This window comes from Ranitomeya imitator, chromosome 1 (assembly GCF_032444005.1).
Source record: "Ranitomeya imitator isolate aRanImi1 chromosome 1, aRanImi1.pri, whole genome shotgun sequence".
Classification (NCBI taxonomy): Eukaryota; Metazoa; Chordata; class Amphibia; order Anura; family Dendrobatidae; genus Ranitomeya; species Ranitomeya imitator.
The window spans coordinates 399239138-399263811 of record NC_091282.1 but is presented as its reverse complement, the minus strand read 5'-3'; the positions used below and the strand labels follow the sequence as shown (position 1 = coordinate 399263811).

Sequence of the window (24674 nt, the reverse complement as noted above, 5' to 3'; positions counted from 1 at the left end):
AATTACTTGCCTACAGAATTGCTGTTAGCAGTTGATCGTGGGCATGGGTTTGTCAGGTTCCTCAAAAGTCCATCAGGTTTGTAGGAATAATGTTCGACTAACTAAAAAAATGTAATGGAAAATAAAAAAAGAAAATTACAAATAGGTAATTAAAATAAGTACATTACCTAAAATGTATAAACATGAAAAATTAGACAATGAATACAAATTTTACATCCAATATTTTACTTACATAAGTCTGTATATTCGTGGTATTTTTCTTGAAAGAAGTGAAAGAAGTTGTCCACTACTCGCTTGGCCTCAATAGAATAATAAAGCCTATACTCACCTCTTGTGCCGGTGCCATTCCCGTGCAGTTGGCACTCATTTTTCCGGACTCCCGCGGTGTTGTTGTGACACGTGATAACGAAGCTCAGTCAGCGCTGGCATCACAGTTCCTGCCTTCAAACAAATCGAATATGAAGAGGAAGTCAGGGATCAGCTGCAGCCTGGACTTTCATGTACGATTTATTTGAAGGTGGGCAGAGAGATGTCAGTGATGGTTAAGCGCCAGCGCCACATGTCACACCATCGCACTAGAGCCTCAGGGAGAATGAGTACCAACACCGCAGGAGTGTAGCTGGCACAGAAGGTGAGTATAATCTTTATTATTTTATGGGGGCCTAACATTTTGAAGAGAGGACTGTCCTAGTAGTGGACAACCCCTTTCATTAATGGAACTGTCTAGGCATATACAGTGAGGAAAACAAGTATTTTATACACTGCCGATTTTGCAAGTTTTCCCACCTACAAATAATGGAGAGGTCTGTAACTTTTACCCTAGGCTTGTGGCACCGCAGGTCTGAGGTAATTATGGTCTACTATTATCTTTTATTTATGCCTCCTGTCTACACTTTCTTTTGGTGACACTCACCACTGGTTCTACTTAATTCCATAATGGCATAATATGATATATGCATATGATAGCTGTTTGCTGTGGTTAACTGGATCTATCATATATTTCTTTACCTTTGATCTGTGGTTCCACTATTGGTAGTTTTCATTGTCTTATCATCCCAAAATACTGTAATAGATATAACTTTTTTAATAATAAGTTGTTTAATAAAAATTATTTTATACTTTTTGCTTTTTTATGTGCAATCCTTTCTCTAGCACGGTGGCGCAGTGGTTAGCACTACAGCCTTGCAGCGCTGGGGTCCTGGGTTCTAATCCCACTCAGGACAACATCTGCAAAGAGTTTGTATGTTCTCTCCGTGTTTGCGTGGGTTTCCTCCGGGCACTCCGGTTTCCTCCCACATTCCAAAGACATACTGATAGGAATTCTAGATTGTGAGCCCAATCGGGGACAGTGATGATAATGTGTGCAAACTGTAAAGCGCTGCGGAATATGTTAGCGCTATATAAAAATAAAGATTATTATTATTATTATTTATTATTATTACCCTAGATTTCAACTGTGAGAATTAAAAAAAGAATCCAGAAAATTACATTGAATGATTTTTACTAGAGATGGGCAAACCCGTGAATGTTCGGTTCAGGCAGTTTTGCCCAAACATTTTAAAAATGTTCAATTTGGGCACCAGAACAGTACCTGGACCTTGACCCCATTCAAATGAATGAGGGGCCCAAACATCAGGTGTTTCCCACACTGTCATCTGTGTAACAGCATGAGAAGCACCGGCTATGATATGTGGTAACTTTGTTACTGCCGGTCAGAGCGCTGCGGTTTCCACGCTGTCAAATAGATGACAGCTTGTAAGCCAGAAGCTGTGACTGGCAGTAAAAAGGTAACTGCTGGTCACAGGTGTTGGCTGATGAGAGTACTACTCTCATCATCCTGCACCTGGTCTCGCTTATAGCAGTGAGAGCAGGTGTATGATGATGGGAGTATTCACCAGCCAACGACTGTGCAATAAATAAATACAAAAAAATGGTATGGTGTCCCTTTTATTTTTGACAACCAGCACAGGAAAAACCAACAGCTGCGAGCTGCAGCCCCAAGCTGTCAGCTTTATCTTGGCTGGTAATCAAAAATAGAGGGGTTCCCATGTGTTTTTTTTAAATTATTTAAATAAATAATTAAAAAAGGCATATAGTTCCCACTGTTTTTGACAACAAGCCAAGCTAAAAACAGCTTGGGGCTGGTACTCTCAGGCTGGGAAGGGGCCATGGATTTTGACCCTTATTCTAAAAATAGCAGACTGCAGCCACCCCCGAAAAGGTGCATCTATTGGATGTGTCAATTCGCATGCTTTGATTGGCTCTTCCCGCTTGCCCTGGTGCGATGGCAAGTGAGGGAATATTTGTAGAGTTGACGTTAGCTTTGCAATATCAGCTGATATTAATCCCAAAATTTAATAATTTTCAGCCTCAGCGCATGCTCAGTGGCTACCGCTGACGTCATTTAGGCTGCGCTGACTCCCCTCCTGACGTGGTGAACTGACAGCATGGGAAAATGTTCAGAAACTTTTCCACGCTAATCAGTTCATGTATGGTCAGGCGGGGAGGCTGTGCAGGCAGCACTATGTGATCCAGGTAGCTTGAATATCTGTCAGGTTACTCAGAAGAGGAGCAGGATCCAGGAGCTGGATACATTAAAAGTCGGTGATCGGTGAGTATATGAACACGCTCACACTATGCTAACATTTACACGTTAAGGTTAAAAAATTACTCAGTGTTTTTCTTTAACCCCTTTACCCCCAATGGTGGTTTGCACGTTAATGATAATGGCCAATTTTTACAATTCTGACCACTGTCTCTTTATGAGGTTATAACTCTGGAACGCTTCAACGGATCCCAGTGATTCTGACATTGTTTTCTCATGAGATATTGTACTTCATGAAAATGGTAAAAATTCTTTGATAGTACCTGCGTTTATTTGTGAAAAAAATGGAAATTTGGCAAAAATTATGAAAATTTCGCAATTTTCCAACTTTGAATTTTTATGCAATTAAATCACAGAGATATGTCACACAAAATACTTAATAAGTAACATTTCCCACATGTCTACTTTACATCAGCACAATTTTGGTACCAAAATTTTTTTTTGTTAGGGAGTTATAAGGGTTAAAATTGACCAGCAATTTCTCATTTCTACAACACCATTTTTTTTTAGGGACCACATCTCATTTGAAGTCATTTTGAGGGGTCTATATGATAGAAAATACCCAAGTGTGACACCATTCTAAAAACTACACCCCTCAAGGTGCTCAAAACCATATTCAAGAAGTTTATTAACTCTTCTGGTGCTTCACAGGAATTTTTTGAATGTTTAAATAAAAATGAACATTTAACTTTTTTTCACAAAAAATTTAATTCAGCTCCAATTTGTTTTATTTTACCAAGGATAACAGGAGAAAATGGACCCCAATCATTGTTGTACAATTTGGCCTGAGTACGCCAATACCCCACATGTGGGGGTAAACCACTGTTTGGGTGCATGGCAGAGCTCGGAAGCGAAGGAGCGCCATTTGACTTTTCAATGCAAAATTGACTGGAATTGAGATGGGACGCCATGTTTCGTTTGGAGAGCCCCTGATGTGCCTAAACATTGAAACCCCCCACAAGTGACACCATTTTGGAAAGTAGACCCCCTAAGGAACTTATCTAGAGGTGTGGTGAGCACTTTGACCCACCAAGTGCTTCACAGAAGTTTATAATGTAGAATCGTAAAAATAAAAAATCATATTTTTTAACAAAAATTATCTTTTCGCCCCCAATTTTTTATTTTCCCAAGGGTAAGAGAAGAAATTGGACCCCAAAAGTTGTTGTACAATTTGTCCTGAGTACGCTGATAGCCCATATGTGGGGGTAAACCACTGTTTGGGCGGATGGGAGAGCTCGGAAGGGAATGAGCGCCGTTTGACTTTTCAATGCAAAATTGACAGGAATTGAGACGGGACGTCATGTTGCGTTTGAAGAGCCACTGATGTGCCTAAACATTGAAACCCCCCACAAGTGACACCATTTTGGAAAGTAGACCCCCTAAGGAACTTATCTAGATGTGTGCTGAGTGCTTTGACCCACCAAGGGCTTCACATAAGTTTATAATGGAGAGCCGTAAAAATAAAACAAACATTTTTTCCCACAAAAATTATTTTTTAGCCCCCAGTTTTGTATTTTCCCGAGGGTAACATGAGAAATTGGACCCCACAATTTGTTGTCCAATTTGTCCTGAGTGCGCTGATACCCCATATGTGGGGGGAACCACTGTTTGGGCGCATGGGAGGGCTCGGAAGGGAAGGAGCTCCATTTGGAATGAGGACTTAGATGGAATGGTCTGCAGGTGTCACATTGCATTTGCAGAGCCCCTAATGTACCGAAACAGTAGAAACCTCCCACAAGTGACACCATTTTGGAAACTAGACCCCCTAAGGAACTCATCTAGATGTGTTGTGATAGCTTTGAACCCCCAAGTGTTTCACTACAGTTTGTAACGCAGAGCCGTGAAAATTAAAAAAAAAAATCTTTCCCCCCAAAATTATTTTTTAGCCCCCAGTTTTGTATTTTCCCGAGGGTAAGAGGAGAAATTCGACCCCAAAAGTTGTTGTCCAATTTGTCCTGAGTACGCTGATACCCCGTATGTTGGGGGGAACCACCGTTTGAGCGCATGGCAGAGCTCGGAAGGGAAGGAGCGCCATTTGGAATGCAGACTTAGATGGAATGGTCTGCAGGCGTCACATTGCATTTGCAGAACCCCTAATGTACCTAAACAGTAGAAACCCCCCACAAGTGACCCCATATTGGAAACTAGACCCCCCAGGGAACTAATCTAGATGTGTTGTGAGAACTTTGAACCCCTAAGTGTTTCACTACAATTTATAACGCAGAGCCGTGAAAATAAGAAATCTTTTTTTTTTCCACAAAAATTATTTTTTAGCCCCCAGTTTTGTATTTTCCCAAGGGTAACAGGAGAAATTGGACCCCAAAAGTTGTTGTCCTATTTGTCCTGAGTACGCTGATACCCCATATGTTGGGGTAAACCCCTGTTTGGGCACACGGGAGAGCTCGGAAGGGAAGAAGCACTGTTTTACTTTTTCAACGCAGAATTGGCTGGAATTGAGATCGGACGCCATGTCGCGTTTGGAGAGCCCCTGATGTGCCTAAACAGTGGAACCCCCCCAATTATAACTGAAACCCTAATTCAAACACTCCCCTAACCCTAATTCCAACGGAAACCCTAAACACACCTCTAACCCTGACACACCCCTAACCCTAATGCCAACCCTATTCCCAACTGTAAATGTAATCTAAACCCTAACTGTAACTTTAGCCCCAACCCGAACCCTAACTTTAGCCCCAACCCAAACTGTAGCCCTAACCCTAGCCCTAACCCTAACCCTAGCCCTAACCCTAACCCTAGCCCTAACCCTAGCCCTAACCCTAACCCTAGCCCTAACCCTAGCCCTAACCCTAGCCCTAGCCCTAACCCTAGCCCTAGCCCTAACCCTAGCCCTAACCCTAATGGGAAAATGGAAATAAATACATTTTTTTAATTTTTCCCTAAGTAAGGGGGTGATGAAGGGGGGTTTGATTTACTTTTATAGCGGGTTATTTAGCGGATTTTTATGATTGGCAGCCGTCACACACTGAAAGACGCTTTTTATTGCAAAAAATATTTTTTGCGTTACCACATTTTGAGAGCTATAATTTTTCCATATTTGAGTCCACAGAGTCATGTCAGGTCTTGTTTTTTGCGGGACGAGTTGACGTTTTTATTGGTAACATTTTCGGGCACATGACATTTTTTGATCGCTTTTTATTCCGATTTTTGTGAGGCAGAATGACCAAAAACCGCTATTCATGAATTTCTTTTGGGGGAGGCGTTTATACCGTTCCATGTTTGATAAAATTGATAAAGCAGTTTTATTCTTCGGGTCAGTACGATTACAGCAACACCTCATTTATATTTTTTTTATGTTTTGGCGCTTTTATACGATAAAAACTATTTTATAGAAAAAATAATCATTTTTGCATCGCTTTATTCTCAGGACTATAACTTTTTATTTTTTTGTAGATGATGCTGTGTGGCGACTCGTTTTTTGCGGGACAAGATGACGTTTTCAGCGGTACCATGGTTGTTTATATCTGTCTTTTTGATCACGTGTTATTCTACTTTTTGTTCGGCGGTATGATAATAAAGAGTTGTTTTTTGCCTCGTTTTTTTTTTTTTCTTACGGTGTTTACTGAAGGGGTTAACTAGTGGGCCAGTTTTATAGGTCGGGCCGTTACGGACGTGGCGATACTAAATATATGTACTTTTATTGTTTTTTTTTTATTTAGATAAAGAAATGTATTTATGGGAATAATATTTTTTTTTTTTTCATTATTTTGGAATATTTTTTTTTATTTTTTTTTACACATTTGAAAAAATTTTTTTTTACTTTTTTACTTTGTCCCAGGGGGGGACATCACAGATCGGTGATCTGACAGTTTGCACAGCACTCTGTCAGATCACCGATCTGAGAGCAGTGCAGGCTGCTTCACAGTGCCTGCTCTGAGCAGGCTCTGTGAAGCCACCTCCCTCCTTGCAGGACCCGGATCCACGGCCATCTTGGATCCGGGGCTCGAGCAGGCAGGGAGGGAGGTAAGACCCTCGCAGCAATGCGATCACATCGCGTTGCTGCGGGGGGCTCAGGGAAGCCCGCAGGGAGCCCCCTCCCTGCGGGAAGCTTCCCTATACCGCTGGCACATCACGATCATCTTTGATCGCGGTGTGCCAGGGGTTAATGTGCCGGGGGCGGTCCGTGACCGCTCCTGGCACATAGTGCCGGATGTCAGCTGCGATAGGCAGCTGACACCCGGCCGCGATCGGCGGCGCTCCCCCCGTGTGCGCCGCCGATTGCGCTGGACGTACTATCCCGTCCATGGTCATGGGGGCCCACCCCACCTCGATGGGATAGTACGTCCGATGTCAGAAAGGGGTTAATATTTGCAGAAAAATCTACTTTTATTTAATATGCAAAGAAATGCACTTAGGAGCACCCTTGGCGTGGCCTCTGCCTTGGCGCACTGTTACTCCCTCCTACTTGCATATTTAACCCAATCCATTGCCCTTATTGACAGTGCTCCATTGGTAAGAGTGAGCTGTGTCTAAATCAGCTTGCAAGTCTACACTACATTTGTAGCATGCAGCTGTGCTCCACTAATGTCAAGTCACATCACAAGCGCAGAACGCAAACTGGTCTTAGCAAGACCAATTGTTGCCTAACGGCAGTCTCACACGTCCAGATAATTCCGGTACTGGAAAAATCGGTATCAGAATTATCCGTGTCCGTGTGCCCGTGCGCTTATGTGGCACATCAGAGAGGCACACGAGCCGCACACGTGTGCCATCCGTGTGCCGACTGGGTACCACATGGAGCGTGCAGGAGACAGTGCTAGAGATATGCGCTGTCCCCTGCATCTGATGCTGAAGCCGCCATTCATATCTTCTTTCCAGCAGCGTTCGCTGGAGAGAAGATATGAATAATCCTTTTTTTTTTTTTTTCTAGTGTTTAAAATAAAGATCCCTGTCCCCACCCCCCTCCCACCCCCTGTGCGCCCGGCCGCTGTTAATAAAATATTCACCCGGCTCCCTCGCAGTGTCCTGTCCTCGCCGCAGCTTCTCCTGTATGAGCGGTCACGTGGGGCCGCCCATTACAGTAATGAATATGTGGTTCCACCCCTATGGGAGGTGGAGCCGCATATTCATGACTCTAATCGGCGGCACCACGTGACCGCTCATACAGGAGAAGCTGCGGCGAGGACAGGACACTGCGAGGGAGCCAGGTGAGTATTTTATTAACAGCGGCCGGGCGCACAGGGGGTGGGAGGGGGTTGGGGACAGGGATCTTTATTTTAAACGCGAGAAAAACAAAAAGAAAAAGGATTATTCACATCTTCTCGCCAGCGAACGCTGCTGGAAAGAAGATATGAATGGCGGTTTCAGCACCATATGGGGGGGACAGCGCTTACTGTAGCGCTGTCTCCTGCACAGCACACGGACTGCACACGGACAGCGTCCGTGTGTGGTACGTGTTTTACACGGACCCATTGACTTTAATGGGTCCGTGTAATCCGTGCGCTCCCACGAACACTGACATGTCTCCGTGTTTTGCACACGGACACACGGTCCGTGAAAACACACTGACATGTGCAGACACACATTGATTTCAATCTGTCTACGTGAGTCAGTGTCCGGTACGTGAGGAAACTGTCACCTCACGTACCGGAGCCACTGACGTGTGAAACCGGCCTAAGTGAGGGATAGCAATCAAGACAATGGACTGGCTTTAATATGCAAATATTTTGATATAATGGTGCACCAAGGCATAGGACACACCAAAGGTGCACCAAAATCCCATCATTTGTATATTAAATAAAAGTTGACTTTTTCAGCAAATATTAAACTTAATTTTGTTCTGGCCTGGCAAGATTTTTACAAGGGATACATTCCATACATAAATGTCTATGCTGTTTAATTGGCATTTTGGGGTTATAGATTCCCTGTATTTAAGTTTAAAAATCATTTCACCCAATAACTGAATGTTTAGTTTGTGCATTGAGTGACTGACAGCCTGTTTGGACAAATCAGTAGACCTTGGAATAAAAATATGTTTCACATTTGGATGTGTTAAAAATGTTCCTGTGCTGAAATAATCTCAGAAATTCACCCCTCTATGTACTGTGTAATGGCTGTGTCTGAACATACCACAACTCCTGGCCAGGAGAAAATGCAAAAGAGAGAATACAGATGGGATAGCATGGGATTGCAGCTGATTATTTCTGTGAGGTAAAACATTACCCTGCCTGTTTTTAAAAATGATTTACCTCACAGAAAGCTGCTCCTGTGATCTTGTGCTGTAATGTCTGTATACTCTTTTGCTTCCTCTCCTGCCCAGTAGCTGTGTTATGATCAGACCATGTTCCTGCACGGTCAGACACGGCCATTACACAGTACATTGCAGGGGAATGTTTACAAGAGAATCTTGGGACAGAGACATTTTCATAACACATTGTGGAACTTATTTTTATTCTAGGATCGATAATGAAAAAGGGAAATTAGTTCATAGGACAACCCCTTTATCTTTCAAAACCATACCAGTGCCGCTGAATAATTTAGGGTAACTTTTTTTGCTTTAAGCTTAGGTAATGCTTAAAAGTTCAGAGGTACCTGCCACAAAGTGTCAAATTTCTTTCCGTCTGGTATTGACAGTTTTCCAGTCTTATCCCGATCGATGCGATAATGTGAAACCTTTCGATCATGAATCAAACACAAAGCATACGATCCATTGTTGTCACGTTCTCTTATTCTAAAGTAGAAAGTAAAATGTTATTGAAAGTATACTGTATGAACAATAAATTGCTATTAAATACTACGTTATTTTAAAAATCTATTTAAATTTAAGTGATTTTCCACTACTTTGACAACCACTTCTGAATCCCTATGTTTGCCCCAAGAAAAATAATAACATTTGGGGTTCATTCTCATTAGCGTATAATTTGGATGAGTGCTATTTAAAAAAAAAATCATATTGCACACTGACCAATTTTAATCAATTATTTGGTTCTGATCTGTGAGTTTTTCCTCAGCTGTTATCACGCTGAGGAAAAAAAATCACAGCCTGCTACGTATTGAAGCATATATCGGACGAGAATCGCCAATGCAAATCAATGGCTCAGAGAATAAAAACGGACTGCACACAGACCATGCATCTGTTGTCCGTTTTTTACGCGCACATCTCAAAGGAAGAACAAAATTTAATCAGCCAGATACAGTAAATTCACAGCCAGAACCCTCATAATAGAGTTATCTGGAATATGGAGTGCTGCCTCTTCTTTTGAACTTTATGTATTGAAGATGACCAGTGGACAGGTTACCTGGAGGATTTGCACCCAGAGATAAGTTTAAGACTTTTTGTGCTGTTCCCTTTTTTAGTGATAGATAGATAGATAGATAGATAGATAGATAGATAGATAGATAGATAGATAGATAGATAGAATTGAAATATATAATTTCACAAGCCCTTTACATATAATAAACTTACACAGTTAACTGACATGTGGCACCAAATTGTGTTTAGCCTGACTTGACCTAATTAATAGTTTACAAAAACCATGTGGGGTCCCCCTATTTATGATAACCAGCAAAGTAAAGCTTACAGCTGCAGGCTGACATTATCAGGCTGGGAAGGCCCCTGGTTATTGGGCCTTTCCAGCCTGAAACTACCAGCCCTCAGGCACCCCAGAATCAATACATCATATGAGGTGCACCAATTCTGGCACTTTGCCTTTGCCTTTCCTGATTGACACCGCACCAGGGCAATCGAGGTAATGAGGCTTGGGGTTGTTGTATTTGAATAAAACATTCCCGACACTTTTCCTGGTTCACCAATTTGTAGAAAAAAAAAACCCATGCAGAGCTGTCATTATCCTGGAAGTCCACAGATGGAAACATGAAAAAAATAAAAAGAGAGAAAAAACAAGACACTGTCTCTTGTTCACACGCAGATCTGACATAGACCAGCATTCCCCGAATTTGGGCCCAATGACTGTGAATAGCAGTGATGTTTCTTCTATTCACAGTCGCCGGGTACTGACAACACTACTCTTCAGAGTTGCCGATTCATGCTGAGCTCCACAAGACCCAGTGACTCTGAACATCGGTGATGTCAGTAACTATACTGCTCATCAGAATCGCCAGGTCTCACAGAGGGACTCAGCGACTCTGATGACATCACCACAGTGTGAGCCAAGAGTGGCTGCTGCCAAAAGCCTATGGAGACTCAGAACAAATCTCCATAGGCTTTTATTGACAGAATGTCGTGGGAAGTGCTGGATTACATCGGAACTGCATCTGAACTTTGCTTTCTAATAAATTGATGAATGAGGGACAGTCTCTTGTTTTTAAGGTAAGTTCACACTAGGCAGTTTTTCAGCGTTTTTTTTCTGCAGCAAAATCTGATCTCTTGAATGGAAAGAAGCTGCAGAAAAAAGGCAAGTTTTCCTTATTTTTTTGTGCGATTTTATTTTTTCTTTGCAGTTTTGGCATGCTAGGTTTGTGTCTTGTGCAAGCTGGTAAAGTTTAGCGGTAACAAACAAAGAAAGAATGTGGAGTACAAGTCAAAATTAATTAGAAAGGTACAACTTTATCAATTTCATCACACCATCAACTTGAGGGCTCTTTTCCACTTGAGAGAAAAAAAAACGGTCCGATGTACAGACCGAAAAAACAGAGGTAAATCATGCAAGTGTCATGCCATTTTTTTATCGCAACATCCGTATGACATCCGTATTGCTGTCCAATTTTTACGCACCGGTATCCTTTGAAAAGCCGGCAAATCAGTGCTGTGTACAGTAAAATCACACTGACAGATTAGAATAGAAAAGATAGAATAGATATATACACATAGAATAGGTATATATACATATATATATATATATATATCTATCACTGAGACACCTATATATATATTTATATTTAATGCAGCGCTAGATAGCAGAAAAGCCGTTAATTCAATTGCCGTCTTTTGCCATCTCCTTCCCAAACCCGACAGGATATGAGACATGGTTACTTACAGTAAACCATTTCATATCCCTTATTTTATTACATATTCCTGACTAATGTAATAAGTGTCTTTGTGTAACATTTGGTGGCTCTAGCTGTTAAAATAAAGGGTTAAATCACGGAAAAAATTGGCGCGGGCTCCCGCGCAATTTTCTCCGCCAGAGTGGGAAAGTCAATGACTGAGGGCAGATATTAATAGCCTTGAGAGGGACCATGGTTATTGGCCCCCCTGGCTAAAAACATTTGCCCCCAGTCACCCCAGAAAAGGCACATCTGTAAGATGAGCCTATTCTAGCACTTGGTCACTCTCTTCCCACTCCTGTGTAGCAGTAGGATATGGGGTAATAAAGGGTTAATGCCACCTTGCTATTGTAAGGTGACATTAAGCCTGGTTAATAATGGAGACATGTCACTAAGACACCTATTTATTATTATTCCAATACTAGTAAATGGTTAATAAAACACACACACACATTAGGAAAAAAAGTATTTTAATGAAATAAAGACACATGGTGTTGTAATAGTTTATTATACTCTCAATCCAATTGAAGACCCTTGTCACCTGAAACAAAGTTAAAATAAAAAATCAACAATATCCCATACCTTCTGTCGTTCAGTCTTGTCCCACGCTGTAAATCCATCTGAAGGGGGTTAAAGATTTTTACAGCCAGGAGCCTGCTAATACAGCTGTGCTCCTGCCTGTAAAAGCTGGGGAATGAATGGAATGCAGGGGAACATAGCTACCTAGAATTGCGGTGCTGTGCCCCCTGCTGGCATAAACTCATATGAACTCTAGCGTGAGATAATATTCAGAAAAATTCCAACGTTAAGTAAACCATGTCTCATATCCTGTCGAGTTTGTGAAGGAGATAGCAAAAGCTGGCCATTGAATTACCGGTTTTTCTGCTATCTAGCGCTGCATTAAATATAAATATATAGGTGTCTCACTGACATATATGCAGCGCCCCAGAGACCTGGTCGTTGCTGTAGTATCGCTCTGCCACTAAGGGAAGTGATGGTACGTCTGATGGCACTAATGGAGTTCATCTGACCAGGTATCACCAGCACACATTACACTTCACACTCCGGCCACTAGGGGGAGCAAAAGGTTTTTTTTACTAGGCCACTCCTCACACTGGTAAAACTAGGGGTTGGATAAGAAGTTAGTCAGAAGCTGACTGGGTTTTGTCCAGGCAACATCCCGTGGCAGGGGGTGTGGCGGGGAAGATTCAGGGGGGTCCCTGTCAGGCGTGGGAACCTGGCAGGTACCTAGCGACTAGAACAGAACGTTACGGAACCGCGCCTGCACACCCCGCGGCGGTATCCTAAGAAAGACACGAAGCGAAGGATATTGTGGATAGTGAGAAACGAGATCAAGCACAAAGGAGAGCCAGTAGGAGTCGTGCCCGGAGAACGGCAACATCCTACTGAGGCACGTAGCCGGTGGCCGGAACACCGAGGAAGTAACTGACTCTATGCCTTACTTCAAACTCCACAGGACAGTTAATTATAGGTTGGCTGTCTACCTTACATCACCTAAGCAGACATAGGGGGCAACGCGTGGAGAGGGGCATCTCTAGGGTCCCGGAAGGACTCCGAGCCTTCCCGTCAAACGGGTGCGTCCTAGCCATAACATACCTGGGGGACGGAGAACTAGAAAAACTGGAACGAATTAGAAAGAACGAGAACAGAAGTTGTGAGGACTATCCCGAATGCTCAGCAGGGAAGCACTGCAACACACAGGCGCTAGTGGTAGGCACTGATTTCCACCTGCAAAGGGAACTCTGGATGTGCCTTCGGACCGGCCGGTCTCAGACAGCCCTATTAACCGTGCTCTGGATTGAGGATCCTGAAGTCTTCAGTAAAGAGGTAAAGAGACTGCAACCTTGTGTCCTCGTTATTGTCTGCCCTCACACCATCACCATCCACCTTACTGGGAAGCCTTGGGGACATACTTCACCTGTGGGAAGGTATACCATCTAGCTGCCATTCCATCACCCCAGCGGACCCCAAGCAGCGTCGGTCGCCCTGACCGAACACCACAGGTGGCGTCACGAAACCTTGACAGACTATCATCACCCCTTTTATTGGACATCCCTTAGCAGGGTCACGGACCGGGTCCAGCCACCGTGACAACCCCAGAACTGAGACAGAATGGACCGGTACAGAGTAACCTGTGGCCCTGTGTCTGTGGGCGCTCCATATATATATTTATATATACCTATTCTATGTGTATATATCTATTCTTTTCTAACCTGTCAGTGTGATTTTACTGTACACCGTGCTGAATTGCCGGCTTTTCAAAGGACACCGGTGCGTAAAAATCGGACAGAACTCGCATGGTCCGAGTGCTCTGCGATTTTTTTCTCGCAACAATTGACTTACATTGGCGAGTCTCATCTGAGAATCGCAGCAATACGCAGCATGCTGCGATTTTTTTTCTCAGTCCGATTTCAGCTGAGAAAAAAATCGCAGATGAGATGTCACTCATTGAATAACATTGGTCCAAGTGCAATCCGATTTTTTATCGGATTGCACTCGTCCGTTTTTCTCGCAAGTAGAAATGAACCCTGACACTCAACTACTCCTGCACTGAAATTAACTTTTTGGACACCATCATAAGCTGCAGAACAATGAAATAGAAACATCCCTGTATCAGAAGCCAATCGACCGCCCAATCTACCTTAAATGGGACAGTTTCCATCCAAAACACATAATAAACTCTATTGTCTACAGCCAAGCCATCAGATACAATAGAATATGTTCCAACCCCATGGATAGGTATGAACACCTTGGTCGCCTCAGAAAGACCTTTGTGAATCAGGGCTACCATCCATGAACAATTCAAAACCAAATTAAAAGAGCAACTAGAATATCAAGGAATCACCTGCTACATTACAAAACTAAAGAAGAAAATAATCGGGTGCCTCTAGTAGTCACCTGCAATCCAAATCTGGAGGTGCTAAGGGGAGCTGCACGGAAATTACAACCTTTACTACAAAAAGATGCCCGCTTACAATCCATTTTTCCAGACCCCCCACTACTGTGTTTTAGGCAGCCCCCAAATAAATAAATAATAATAATAATCTTTATATAATGCTAACATATTCCGCAAATTTGGTGAAAGGCGAGAACCGCCGCAAACACGAGGAGAACATACAAAATCCTTGCAGATGTTGTCCTTGGTGGGATTTCAACCCAGGACTCCAGCGCTGCATGTTTGCAGTGCTAGCCACTGAGCCACAGTGTCGCCCCAATATGCGGTGGAATCCTGGGAAAATGGCTGCCGGGGGTGGCGCATGTGCAGATGGAGATCTCGGCACCAAGATCTCGGGAGATGAGATCTCAGCACTGAAATATCATCTCTCGAGATCTTGGTGCCGAGATCTCCATCTGCTCATGCACCAACCCCGGCAGCCATTTCCCTAGAGTCCACCCCATAGGAAACCATGCAACTGCAGGGGCTCTGGCCTTTCACAAAATGACGGCAGAACCCCTGCAGCACCGTACACCTGCAGCACTGAACACATGCAGCGGTGCACCGCACATGCCATCACCCCTTGATCCCAATCTACGCCTGCAGAGACCCTGGACCCTGCTCCACCGCGGCCGGTAAGGTATATCTGCATTATAAGATGCACCCCCATTTTTCCCCCCAAATTTTTGGGAAAAAAAAGTGTGTCTCATAATCCGAAAAATATGGTTTGTCTAATGCCTGTGTCTTACATTAGGACCTGTTCACATTTTCTTTTACAGCTCCCAGTGCATTCTGTCTGAATCCTGTATAGAACCATAGATTGCAATGACAGGAATGGAGTTCACATGAATTCCACAGGTGATGGGGTTTTTTTTCTGAATGTGTCCATGTGTTCCAACAGCCACAGAAAAGTGGACACTTTTAGAAAAAAAACAACAAACACGAACAGACTCTGAGGGTAGGTGCACACGATCAGTAATCGCTGCAGGTTGGATGCTGTGAACTTGTGCAGCATCCAGATGTTACAGCATAGTGTATGGGATCTCAAGAAATCCCATGCCCACTATGCGTGCACAGATGCCCGTGGCTCACCTGCCGAGACGGACATGTGACTCATCTTTTCAGATCGAAGCATGTCTATTTATCTTGCGGAGACACAATACATTTCAATTTGGACACAGTGATTCCACACAATTAATTGATCACATGTAGAGTCACCTGCATTCAATAGCAGGCAGTGGACATGAGCTGCGTCAAAAGCGCTGCCAATTCCTAATCATAGAAGGAGGAAATGGGTAAAAAAAAACAAAATAACGACCATGAAGTCCACAACTGAAAATAAAATATAAATAATCTTTATTAGATACAGTATAGAAAACAGCTGAGGACACAGTGCCATATTAAGTACAAACCACCACAAAAACGCATGACTGCACCAGGGACGCACAGAGCCAGGGGACCATGGCAGACTATATTTCAATAAAGTTAGCAAAACCATTTCTTCCCTAATAAGGGGGTATAGAAAATAGAGCCCCTGAATGCACTGCAGAAGCGCATTGTGAACAGGGCTTAATATACTATTATGTGGAATAGTGCCATCTACTATACTATTCTGCGCTGTCCTAGTGCAGCAGCCAGACGCGGACAGCAGCCAGACACGGACTGCTGCCAGAAGACACTTTTTTTTATAAATCTGTTGCTGTCGCATTTCTTTCCCTATTCAAATGAAAGGGACACAAAAATGCAAGTGAAAAGGCTGTACAAACACTGAATATTTCCTGCCAACACTGTAGATCAATCCGCAGCAAAAATGGTGCGTGTGAACCGACTCTACAGGGGTTTTCTGAGAATGTAAAAATAATTAGCATGAAATGATAAATCCCCCTCGGCTCCAGCACTGATGCTTCGGGGGTCTCTGCCAGTCTCAGCACTGGGCTGCAGGGGTCTTGTGGCTCCGGGGGTCTCTGCCAGTCTCAGCACTGGGCTGCAGGCTACTTATAGCTCTGGGGGTCTCTGCCAGTCTTAGCACTGGGCTGCAGGGGTCTTGTGGCTTCACCTTATATTATAGCTGCAAAGTGAATAATAACCATCAGGGACCCCGAACCATTGGACATGGAGCCAGAGGGGATTTAGCAGAGTAGGTTGGGGGACATGTAGGACTTTATTTTAATCGCTTTTTATTTTGCTGATTGTGAGGTAGGATGTAGAAAAAGATTGCAATTCTACTGTTTAATATTATGTGACTGTACATCCCCCTTCACATGACCTATCATGTTTTTCACAGATGCCACGTGTTCCTGATTTGACCTATGGTGCTGCACTCATGTCTGTGTTTTCCCAGCAGCACAGATGACAAGGGCCAATACAAGTCTATGAGTCCATGTAAACATGCTGTCCGTGTGATGTACGTGTGCTGTACATGTGCCGTCCGTGTTTAACATGGAAAGTATACGAGAAGCTTTGTAATTTCATTTCCATTATCCATACTGGAAAAACATGTATGGCACACTTATTGAAAACACTGGTGACACTGATATCTGTGTAACATGTACGTGTTTTATATGGACATGGGGGCCCCTCTTTGAATTTTGCCTAGGGCCCCAATTTGTCTAAAACCGTCCCTAACTGTGCCTTTAAATAACTCAGCCACAATTACCCCCCAGGTGCCCTTGTTACACTTACGTAGATGGCAGGATGGACCCCCAGCAGCCTTACATCCCTGGGACTGATGGATGGAATATATCAAACTTGTGATGGTGGATTGTTGTCTGCCATAGAAGAAGTAATGGTGGCAGCTGACTGCGACTGTGAATTTGGACTATGTGATGTGCTGTCCGAACTGGAAGACCTGGAGCTGTTTACTGACAGCGACTCTAAAATTTGTGACTTTAAGATCGGGACTTGTGTTGTGTTGCCCACCGTGGTCGAGGAAAAGATAGTGGATATTATGGACTTAAAGATGGCGCTGACCGCTGAAAAGATTGCAACCGTTTGCGCGAAAACTGAAGGGATTGCCGCCTTTTGTGGGCGCCATGCAGAGAATTTGGCGCCAGGAGAAAATAGTCCGCATCCCATTGTGATGGATGCCTGCTCTAAATGGGTGTGAGTGAAGATAGAGCTCACTCCCCCGCAGCTGAACTTAGAGAAACGGGTGGAGCCGCAGAAAGTGACCCCACCCATGAATGGGTGGAACCTGAAAGAGATGGACTGTCTACCAAAGGATGAGCTGCCATTGCCGGCTGACATGGAAAGAAGCAACATGTCTTACCATGGTGGCATTGGCTGCCAAGATTGGAGACACTCCAAGACCCGCGTGGAGGCAGGCCTACGGTTTGAGGTCTGGTGGTTTGAAGAATGGGAGGACCGGTCCCCGTTTCAGCAGCCGCAGCAGCTATCTGTGGAGGACAATGAGGAGTATGAGGGCCTGGTGATGCCTTGACAGGAGCCTGTGGGAGTCCAGAAGGTGTTGGAAGTGGCTTGGCAGGGCATGATGTTGGCCGCAATCAGCAATGTGGGCAGCCGCGCCAGAGGACTACCTACAGCTGTGGTGGTGAGTGAGACATCCCTGCCCCGCCATCCCGCTGCCCTGACCAGGGCTCTCTTACCTCCTGCAGTTCCGCCGTTGTATCTGGAGATGTCCGGGTCATCTGCCCCTTCACTGTCATCGGAGGCACCACTACCACAGACTCCGCCGTTGCCTGCAGCAGTGATGGCCCCTGCACTTCCTCAAGCCACCCCCCATTCTAGCTGCCTCCCATGGTAGAGAAGTGGAGAGGCCTCATGCACCTGCAACTGCGGAAGACCCGTGGATCCAGAAAGTCATCTGGGAACTACAGCGCCCTGATGGATGGACTGCAGCTGGCTGGATGACCCGCGGCCTCGTCCGGTATTTGAACAGGAAGCAAGGTTACGGCTTTGTACAGGAGTTTGTTATGACCTGGTGGTTAGGACAATAATGGACCTGGTGGTTAAGAGCACACGGAATGACCTGATAGTCACTGATAATAAGGACGAGCTCTGGGACGTGGGAACTCTGCTGACCGCAATCCCTAAACCTATCAAACACACTAGAAATAGCCGTGGATTGCGCCTAACGCTCCCTATGCAACTCGGCACAGCCTAAGAAACTAGCTAGCCCTGAAGATAGAAAAATAAAGCCTACCTTGCCTCAGAGAAATTCCCCAAAGGAAAAGGCAGCCCCCCACATATAATGACTGTGAGTAAAGATGAAAATACAAACACAGAGATGAAATAGATTTAGCAAAGTGAGGCCCGACTTACTGAACAGACCGAGGATAGGAAAGGTTACTTTGCGGTCAGCACAAAAACCTACAAAAAGACCATGCAGAGGGCGCAAAAAGACCCTCCGCACCGACTCACGGTGCGGAGGCGCTCCCTCTGCGTCCCAGAGCTTCCAGCAAGCAAGACAACAAATTAAATAGCAAGCTGGACAGAAAAATAGCAAACCAAAGAAATACAAGCTGGAACTTAGCTTCTGATGGGAAGACAGGTCACAAGAACGATCCAGGAGTGAACAGACCAATACTGGAACATTGACAGGTGGCATGGAGCAAAGTTCTAAGTGGAGTTAAATAGAGCAGCAGCTAACAAATTAACCTCGTCACCTGTGAAACTCAGAAACACCCACCAGAGGAAGTCCATGGACAGAACCAGCCGAAGTACCATTCATGACCACAGGAGGGAGCCCGACAACAGAATTCACAACAGTACCCCCCCTTTGAGGAGGGGTCACCGAACCCTCACCAGAGCCCCCAGGCCGACCAGGATGAGCCAAATGAAAGGCACGAACCAGATCGGCAGCATGAACATCAGAGGCAAAAACCCAGGAATTATCTTCCTGACCATAACCCTTCCACTTGACCAGGTACTGGAGTTTCCGTCTCGAAACACGAGAATCCAAAATCTTCTCCACCACATACTCCAACTCCCCCTCAACTAACACCGGGGCAGGAGGATCAACGGATGGAACCACAGGCGCCACGTATCTCCGCAATAACGACCTATGGAACACATTATGGAGGGCAAAAGAAGCAGGAAGGGCCAAACGAAATGACACAGGATTGATAACCTCAGAAATCTTATACGGACCAATGAAACGAGGCTTAAACTTAGGAGAGGAAACCTTCATAGGAACATAACGAGACGACAACCAAACCAAATCCCCAACATGAAGTCGGGGACCCACACAGCGCCGGCGGTTAGCGAAACGTTGAGCCTTCTCCTGGGACAATGTCAAATTGTCCACCACATGAGTCCAAATCTGCTGCAACCTATCCACCACAGTATCTACACCAGGACAGTCTGAAGACTCAACCTGCCCTGAAGAGAAACGAGGATGGAAACCAGAATTGCAGAAAAACGGCAAAACCAAAGTAGCCGAGCTGGCCCGATTATTAAGGGCGAACTCAGCCAATGGCAAAAAGGACACCCAATCATCCTGATCAGCAGAAACAAAGCATCTCAGATATGTTTCCAAAGTTTGATTAGTTCGTTCGGTTTGGCCATTTGTCTGAGGATGGAAAGCCGAGGAAAAAGACAAATCAAAGCCCATCCTAGCACAAAAGGATCGCCAAAACCTTGAAACAAACTGGGAACCTCTGTCAGAAACAATGTTCTCCGGGATACCATGTAAACGAACCACATGCTGGAAAAATAATGGCACCAAATCAGAGGAGGAAGGCAATTTAGACAAAGGTACCAAATGGACCATCTTAGAAAAGCGATCACAAACCACCCAAATGACCGACATCTTTTGAGAGACGGGGAGATCCAAAATAAAATCCATAGAAATATGCGTCCAGGGCCTCTTCGGGAACGGCAAGGGCAAAAGCAACCCACTAGCACGAGAACAGCAGGGCTTAGCCCGAGCACAAGTCCCACAGGACTGCACAAAAGAACGCACATCCCGCGACAAAGACGACCACCAGAAGGATCTAGCCACCAAATCTCTGGTACCAAAGATTCCAGGATGCCCAGCCAACACTGAACAATGAATCTCAGAGATAACTCTACTAGTCCATCTATCAGGGACAAACAGTTTCTCCGCTGGGCAACGGTCAGGTCTATCAGCCTGAAATTTTTGCAGCACCCGCCGCAAATCAGGGGAGATGGCAGACAAAATTACCCCCTCTTTGAGAATACCCGCCGGCTCAGGAACACCCGGAGAGTCAGGCACAAAACTCCTTGACAGGGCATCAGCCTTCACATTCTTAGAGCCCGGAAGGTACGAAACCACAAAATCAAAACGGGAGAAAAATAATGACCATCGAGCCTGTCTTGGATTCAACCGTTTGGCAGACTCAAGATAAGTCAAATTCTTGTGATCTGTCAAGACCACCACGCAATGCTTGGCTCCTTCCAGCCAATGACGCCACTCCTCGAATGCCCACTTCATGGCCAACAATTCACGATTACCAACATCATAGTTACGCTCAGCAGGCGAAAACTTTCTAGAAAAGAAAGCACATGGCTTCATCACCGAGCCCTCAGAACTTCTTTGCGACAAAACATCCTCTGCTCCAATCTCAGAAGCATCAACCTCAACCTGAAACGGAAGCGAAACATCTGGCTGGCACAACACAGGGGCAGAAGAAAAACAACGCTTCAACTCCTGAAAAGCCTCTACAGCCGCAGAAGACCAATTGACCACATCAGCACCCTTCTTGGTCAAATCAGTCAACGGTTTAGCAACAGTAGAAAAATTAGCGATGAAGCGCCGATAAAAATTAGCAAAGCCCAGGAACTTTTGCAGGGTCTTCACAGATGTCGGCTGAGTCCAATCGTAAATGGCCTGGACTTGAACAGGGTCCATCTCGATAGTAGAAGGGGAAAAAATGAACCCCAAAAATGAAACCTTCTGAACTCCAAAGAGACACTTTGACCCCTTCACAAACAAGGAATTCGCACGAAGGACCTGGAACACCATTCTGACCTGCTTCACATGAGACTCCCAATCATCCGAAAAGACCAAAATATCATCCAAATACACAATCAGGAATTTATCCAGGTACTCTCGGAAGATGTCATGCATAAAGGACTGAAATACTGATGGAGCATTGGAAAGCCCGAATGGCATAACCAGGTACTCAAAATGGCCCTCGGGCGTATTAAATGCTGTTTTCCATTCATCGCCTTGTTTAATACGCACGAGATTATACGCCCCTCGAAGATCTATCTTGGTGAACCAACTAGCCCCTTTAATACGAGCAAACAAATCAGACAGCAACGGCAAAGGATACTGAAATTTGACTGTAATTTTATTAAGAAGGCGGTAATCAATACAAGGTCTCAAAGAACCATCCTTCTTGGCCACAAAAAAGAACCCTGCTCCTAACGGTGATGACGACGGGCGAATATGGCCTTTCTCCAAGGATTCCTTTATATAACTCCGCATAGCGGCGTGTTCTGGCACAGATAAATTGAACAATCGGCCCTTAGGAAACTTACTACCAGGAATCAAATTAATTGCACAATCGCAATCCCTATGAGGAGGTAGGGCACTGGCTTTGGGCTCATCAAATACATCCCGATAATCCGACAAAAACTCTGGAACTTCAGAAGGAGTGGAAGACGAAATAGACAAAAATGGAACATCACCATGTACCCCCTGGCAACCCCATCTGGACACAGACATAGATTTCCAGTCCAATACTGGATTATGAACCTGTAGCCATGGCAACCCCAAAACGACCACATCATGCAGATTATGCAACACCAGAAAGCGGATATCCTCCTGATGTGCAGGAGCCATGCACATGGTCAATTGGGTTCAATACTGAGGCTTATTCTTGGCCAAAGGCGTAGCATCAATTCCTCTCAATGGAATAGGATACTGCAAGGGCTCCAAGAAAAAACCACAGCGCCTAGCATACTCCAAGTCCATCAAATTCAGGGCAGCGCCTGAATCCACAAATGCCATAACAGAATAGGATGACAAAGAGCAAATCAGAGTAACAGACAATAGAAATTTAGACTGTACCGTACCAATGGTGGCAGACCTAGCGAACTGCTTAGTGCGCTTAGGACAATTGGAGATAGCATGAGTGGAATCACCACAGTAAAAACATAGCCCATTCCGACGTCTGTGTTCTTGCCGTTCAGCTCTGGTCAAAGTCCTATCACATTGCATAGGCTCAGGCCCATGCTCAGATAGTACCGCCAAATGGTGCACAGCTTTACGCTCACGCAAGCGTCGATCGATCTGAATGGCCAAGGACATAGACTCATTCAGACCAGCAGGCATGGGAAACCCCACCATGACATCCTTAAGGGCTTCAGAGAGACCCTTTCTGAAGATTGCTGCCAGGGCACATTCATTCCACTGAGTGAGCACAGACCACTTTCTAAACTTCTGACAATATATCTCCGCTTCATCCTGACCCTGACACAGAGCCAGCAAGATTTTCTCTGCCTGATCCACTGAATTAGGTTCGACATAAAGCAATCCAAGCGCCAGGAAAAACGCATCAACATCACGCAATGCCAGATCTCCTGGCGCAAGGGAAAATGCCCAGTATTGAGGGTCACCACGTAACAAAGAAATAATGATCTTTACTTGTTGAACAGGGTCACCTGAGGAGCGAGGTTTCAAGGCAAGAAACAATTTACAATTATTTTTGCAATTCAAGAACTTAGATCTATCACCAAAAAACAAATCAGGAATTGGAATCCTAGGCTCTGACATCGGATTCTGAACCACAAAATCTTGAATGTTTTGTATCCTTGTAGTGAGATTATCCATCCAAGAGGACAGACCTTGAATGTCCATGTTTACACCAGTGTCCTGAACCACCCAGAGGTAAAGGGGAAAATAGAGACAAAACACACTGCAAAGAAAAAAAAATGGTCTCAGAACTTCTCTTATCCCTCTATTGAGATGCATTAGTACTTTGGGCCACCTGTACTGTTATGACCTGGTGGTCAGGACAATAATGGACCTGGTGGTTAAGAGCACACGGAATGACCTGATAGTTACTGATAATAAGGACGAGCTCTGGGACATGGGAACTCTGCTGACCGCAATCCCTAAACCTATCAAACACACTTGAAATAGCCGTGGATTGCGCCTAACGCTCCCTATGCAACTCGGCACAACCTAAGAAACTAGCTAGCCCTGAAGATAGAAAAATAAAGCCTACCTTGCCTCAGAGAAATTCCCCAAAGGAAAAGGCAGCCCCCCACATATAATGACTGTGAGTAAAGATGAAAATACAAACACAGAGATGAAATAGATTTAGCAAAGTGAGGCCCGACTTACTGAACAGACCGAGGATAGGAAAGGTTACTTTGCGGTCAGCACAAAAACCTACAAAAAGACCATGCAGAGGGCGCAAAAAGACCCTCCGCACCGACTCACAGTGCGGAGGCGCTCCCTCTGCGTCCCAGAGCTTCCAGCAAGCAAGACAACAAATTAAATAGCAAGCTGGACAGAAAAATAGCAAACCAAAGAAATACAAGCTGGAACTTAGCTTCTGATGGGAAGACAGGTCACAAGAACGATCCAGGAGTGAACAGACCAATACTGGAACATTGACAGGTGGCATGGAGCAAAGATCTAAGAGGAGTTAAATAGAGCAGCAGCTAACGAATTAACCTCATCACCTGTGAAACTCAGAAACACCCACCAGAGGAAGTCCATGGACAGAACCAGCCGAAGTACCATTCATGACCACAGGAGGGAGCCCGACAACAGAATTCACAACAGGAGTTAGAGACCGGAGCCAAGCTCTTTATTAAGGCTGGCTCCCTCATGTTTCGTGGTCCCCTCCAAGAGAGGGTTTACATCTCCTTCATCAAGGAGGAAGGACATCAGGGGCGTTTTGTGGTGGCCATAAACCTGGCCTCAGGTTGGGAACTAAGCCCCCCAATTACAAACGGCACAGACTATGTGATATTGCATTTTTCAGTGTGATGCATTAATGTCACGTAACTGCACACTGTGATATCTTTTGTGTCGTTTCTGTGGCTGCTGCTGCTAATGCTGCTCATGCTAACGCAAATTTGTGGAAATGTGAACAGTGATGGTTGGTCTACGTCTGCTGTGTTAGCTGTAGTGGAAGATGTGTTAGTCCAAATTACACTTTTTCTATTCTCATGAAAGTTATTCCACTTCGGTGGTGTCAGGCCCTC

The 24674-nt window shown here is 44.7% G+C and overlaps 1 protein-coding gene across 3 annotated transcripts in view; it reads right to left on the bottom strand.

Annotated features, from left to right (window-relative positions):
- Positions 1–24674, bottom strand: part of SYK (spleen associated tyrosine kinase) — a 255942-nt gene that overhangs the window by 97660 nt on the left and 133608 nt on the right. For all 3 annotated transcript variants that reach the window (XM_069762302.1, XM_069762301.1, XM_069762305.1), the window contains exons 4-5: positions 9155–9293; positions 11–101 (exon numbers count right to left, since the gene is read on the bottom strand). In XM_069762302.1, coding sequence (XP_069618403.1) covers positions 11–101; positions 9155–9293 — 230 coding nt within the window. The remainder of the gene's footprint in view (positions 1–10; positions 102–9154; positions 9294–24674) is intronic.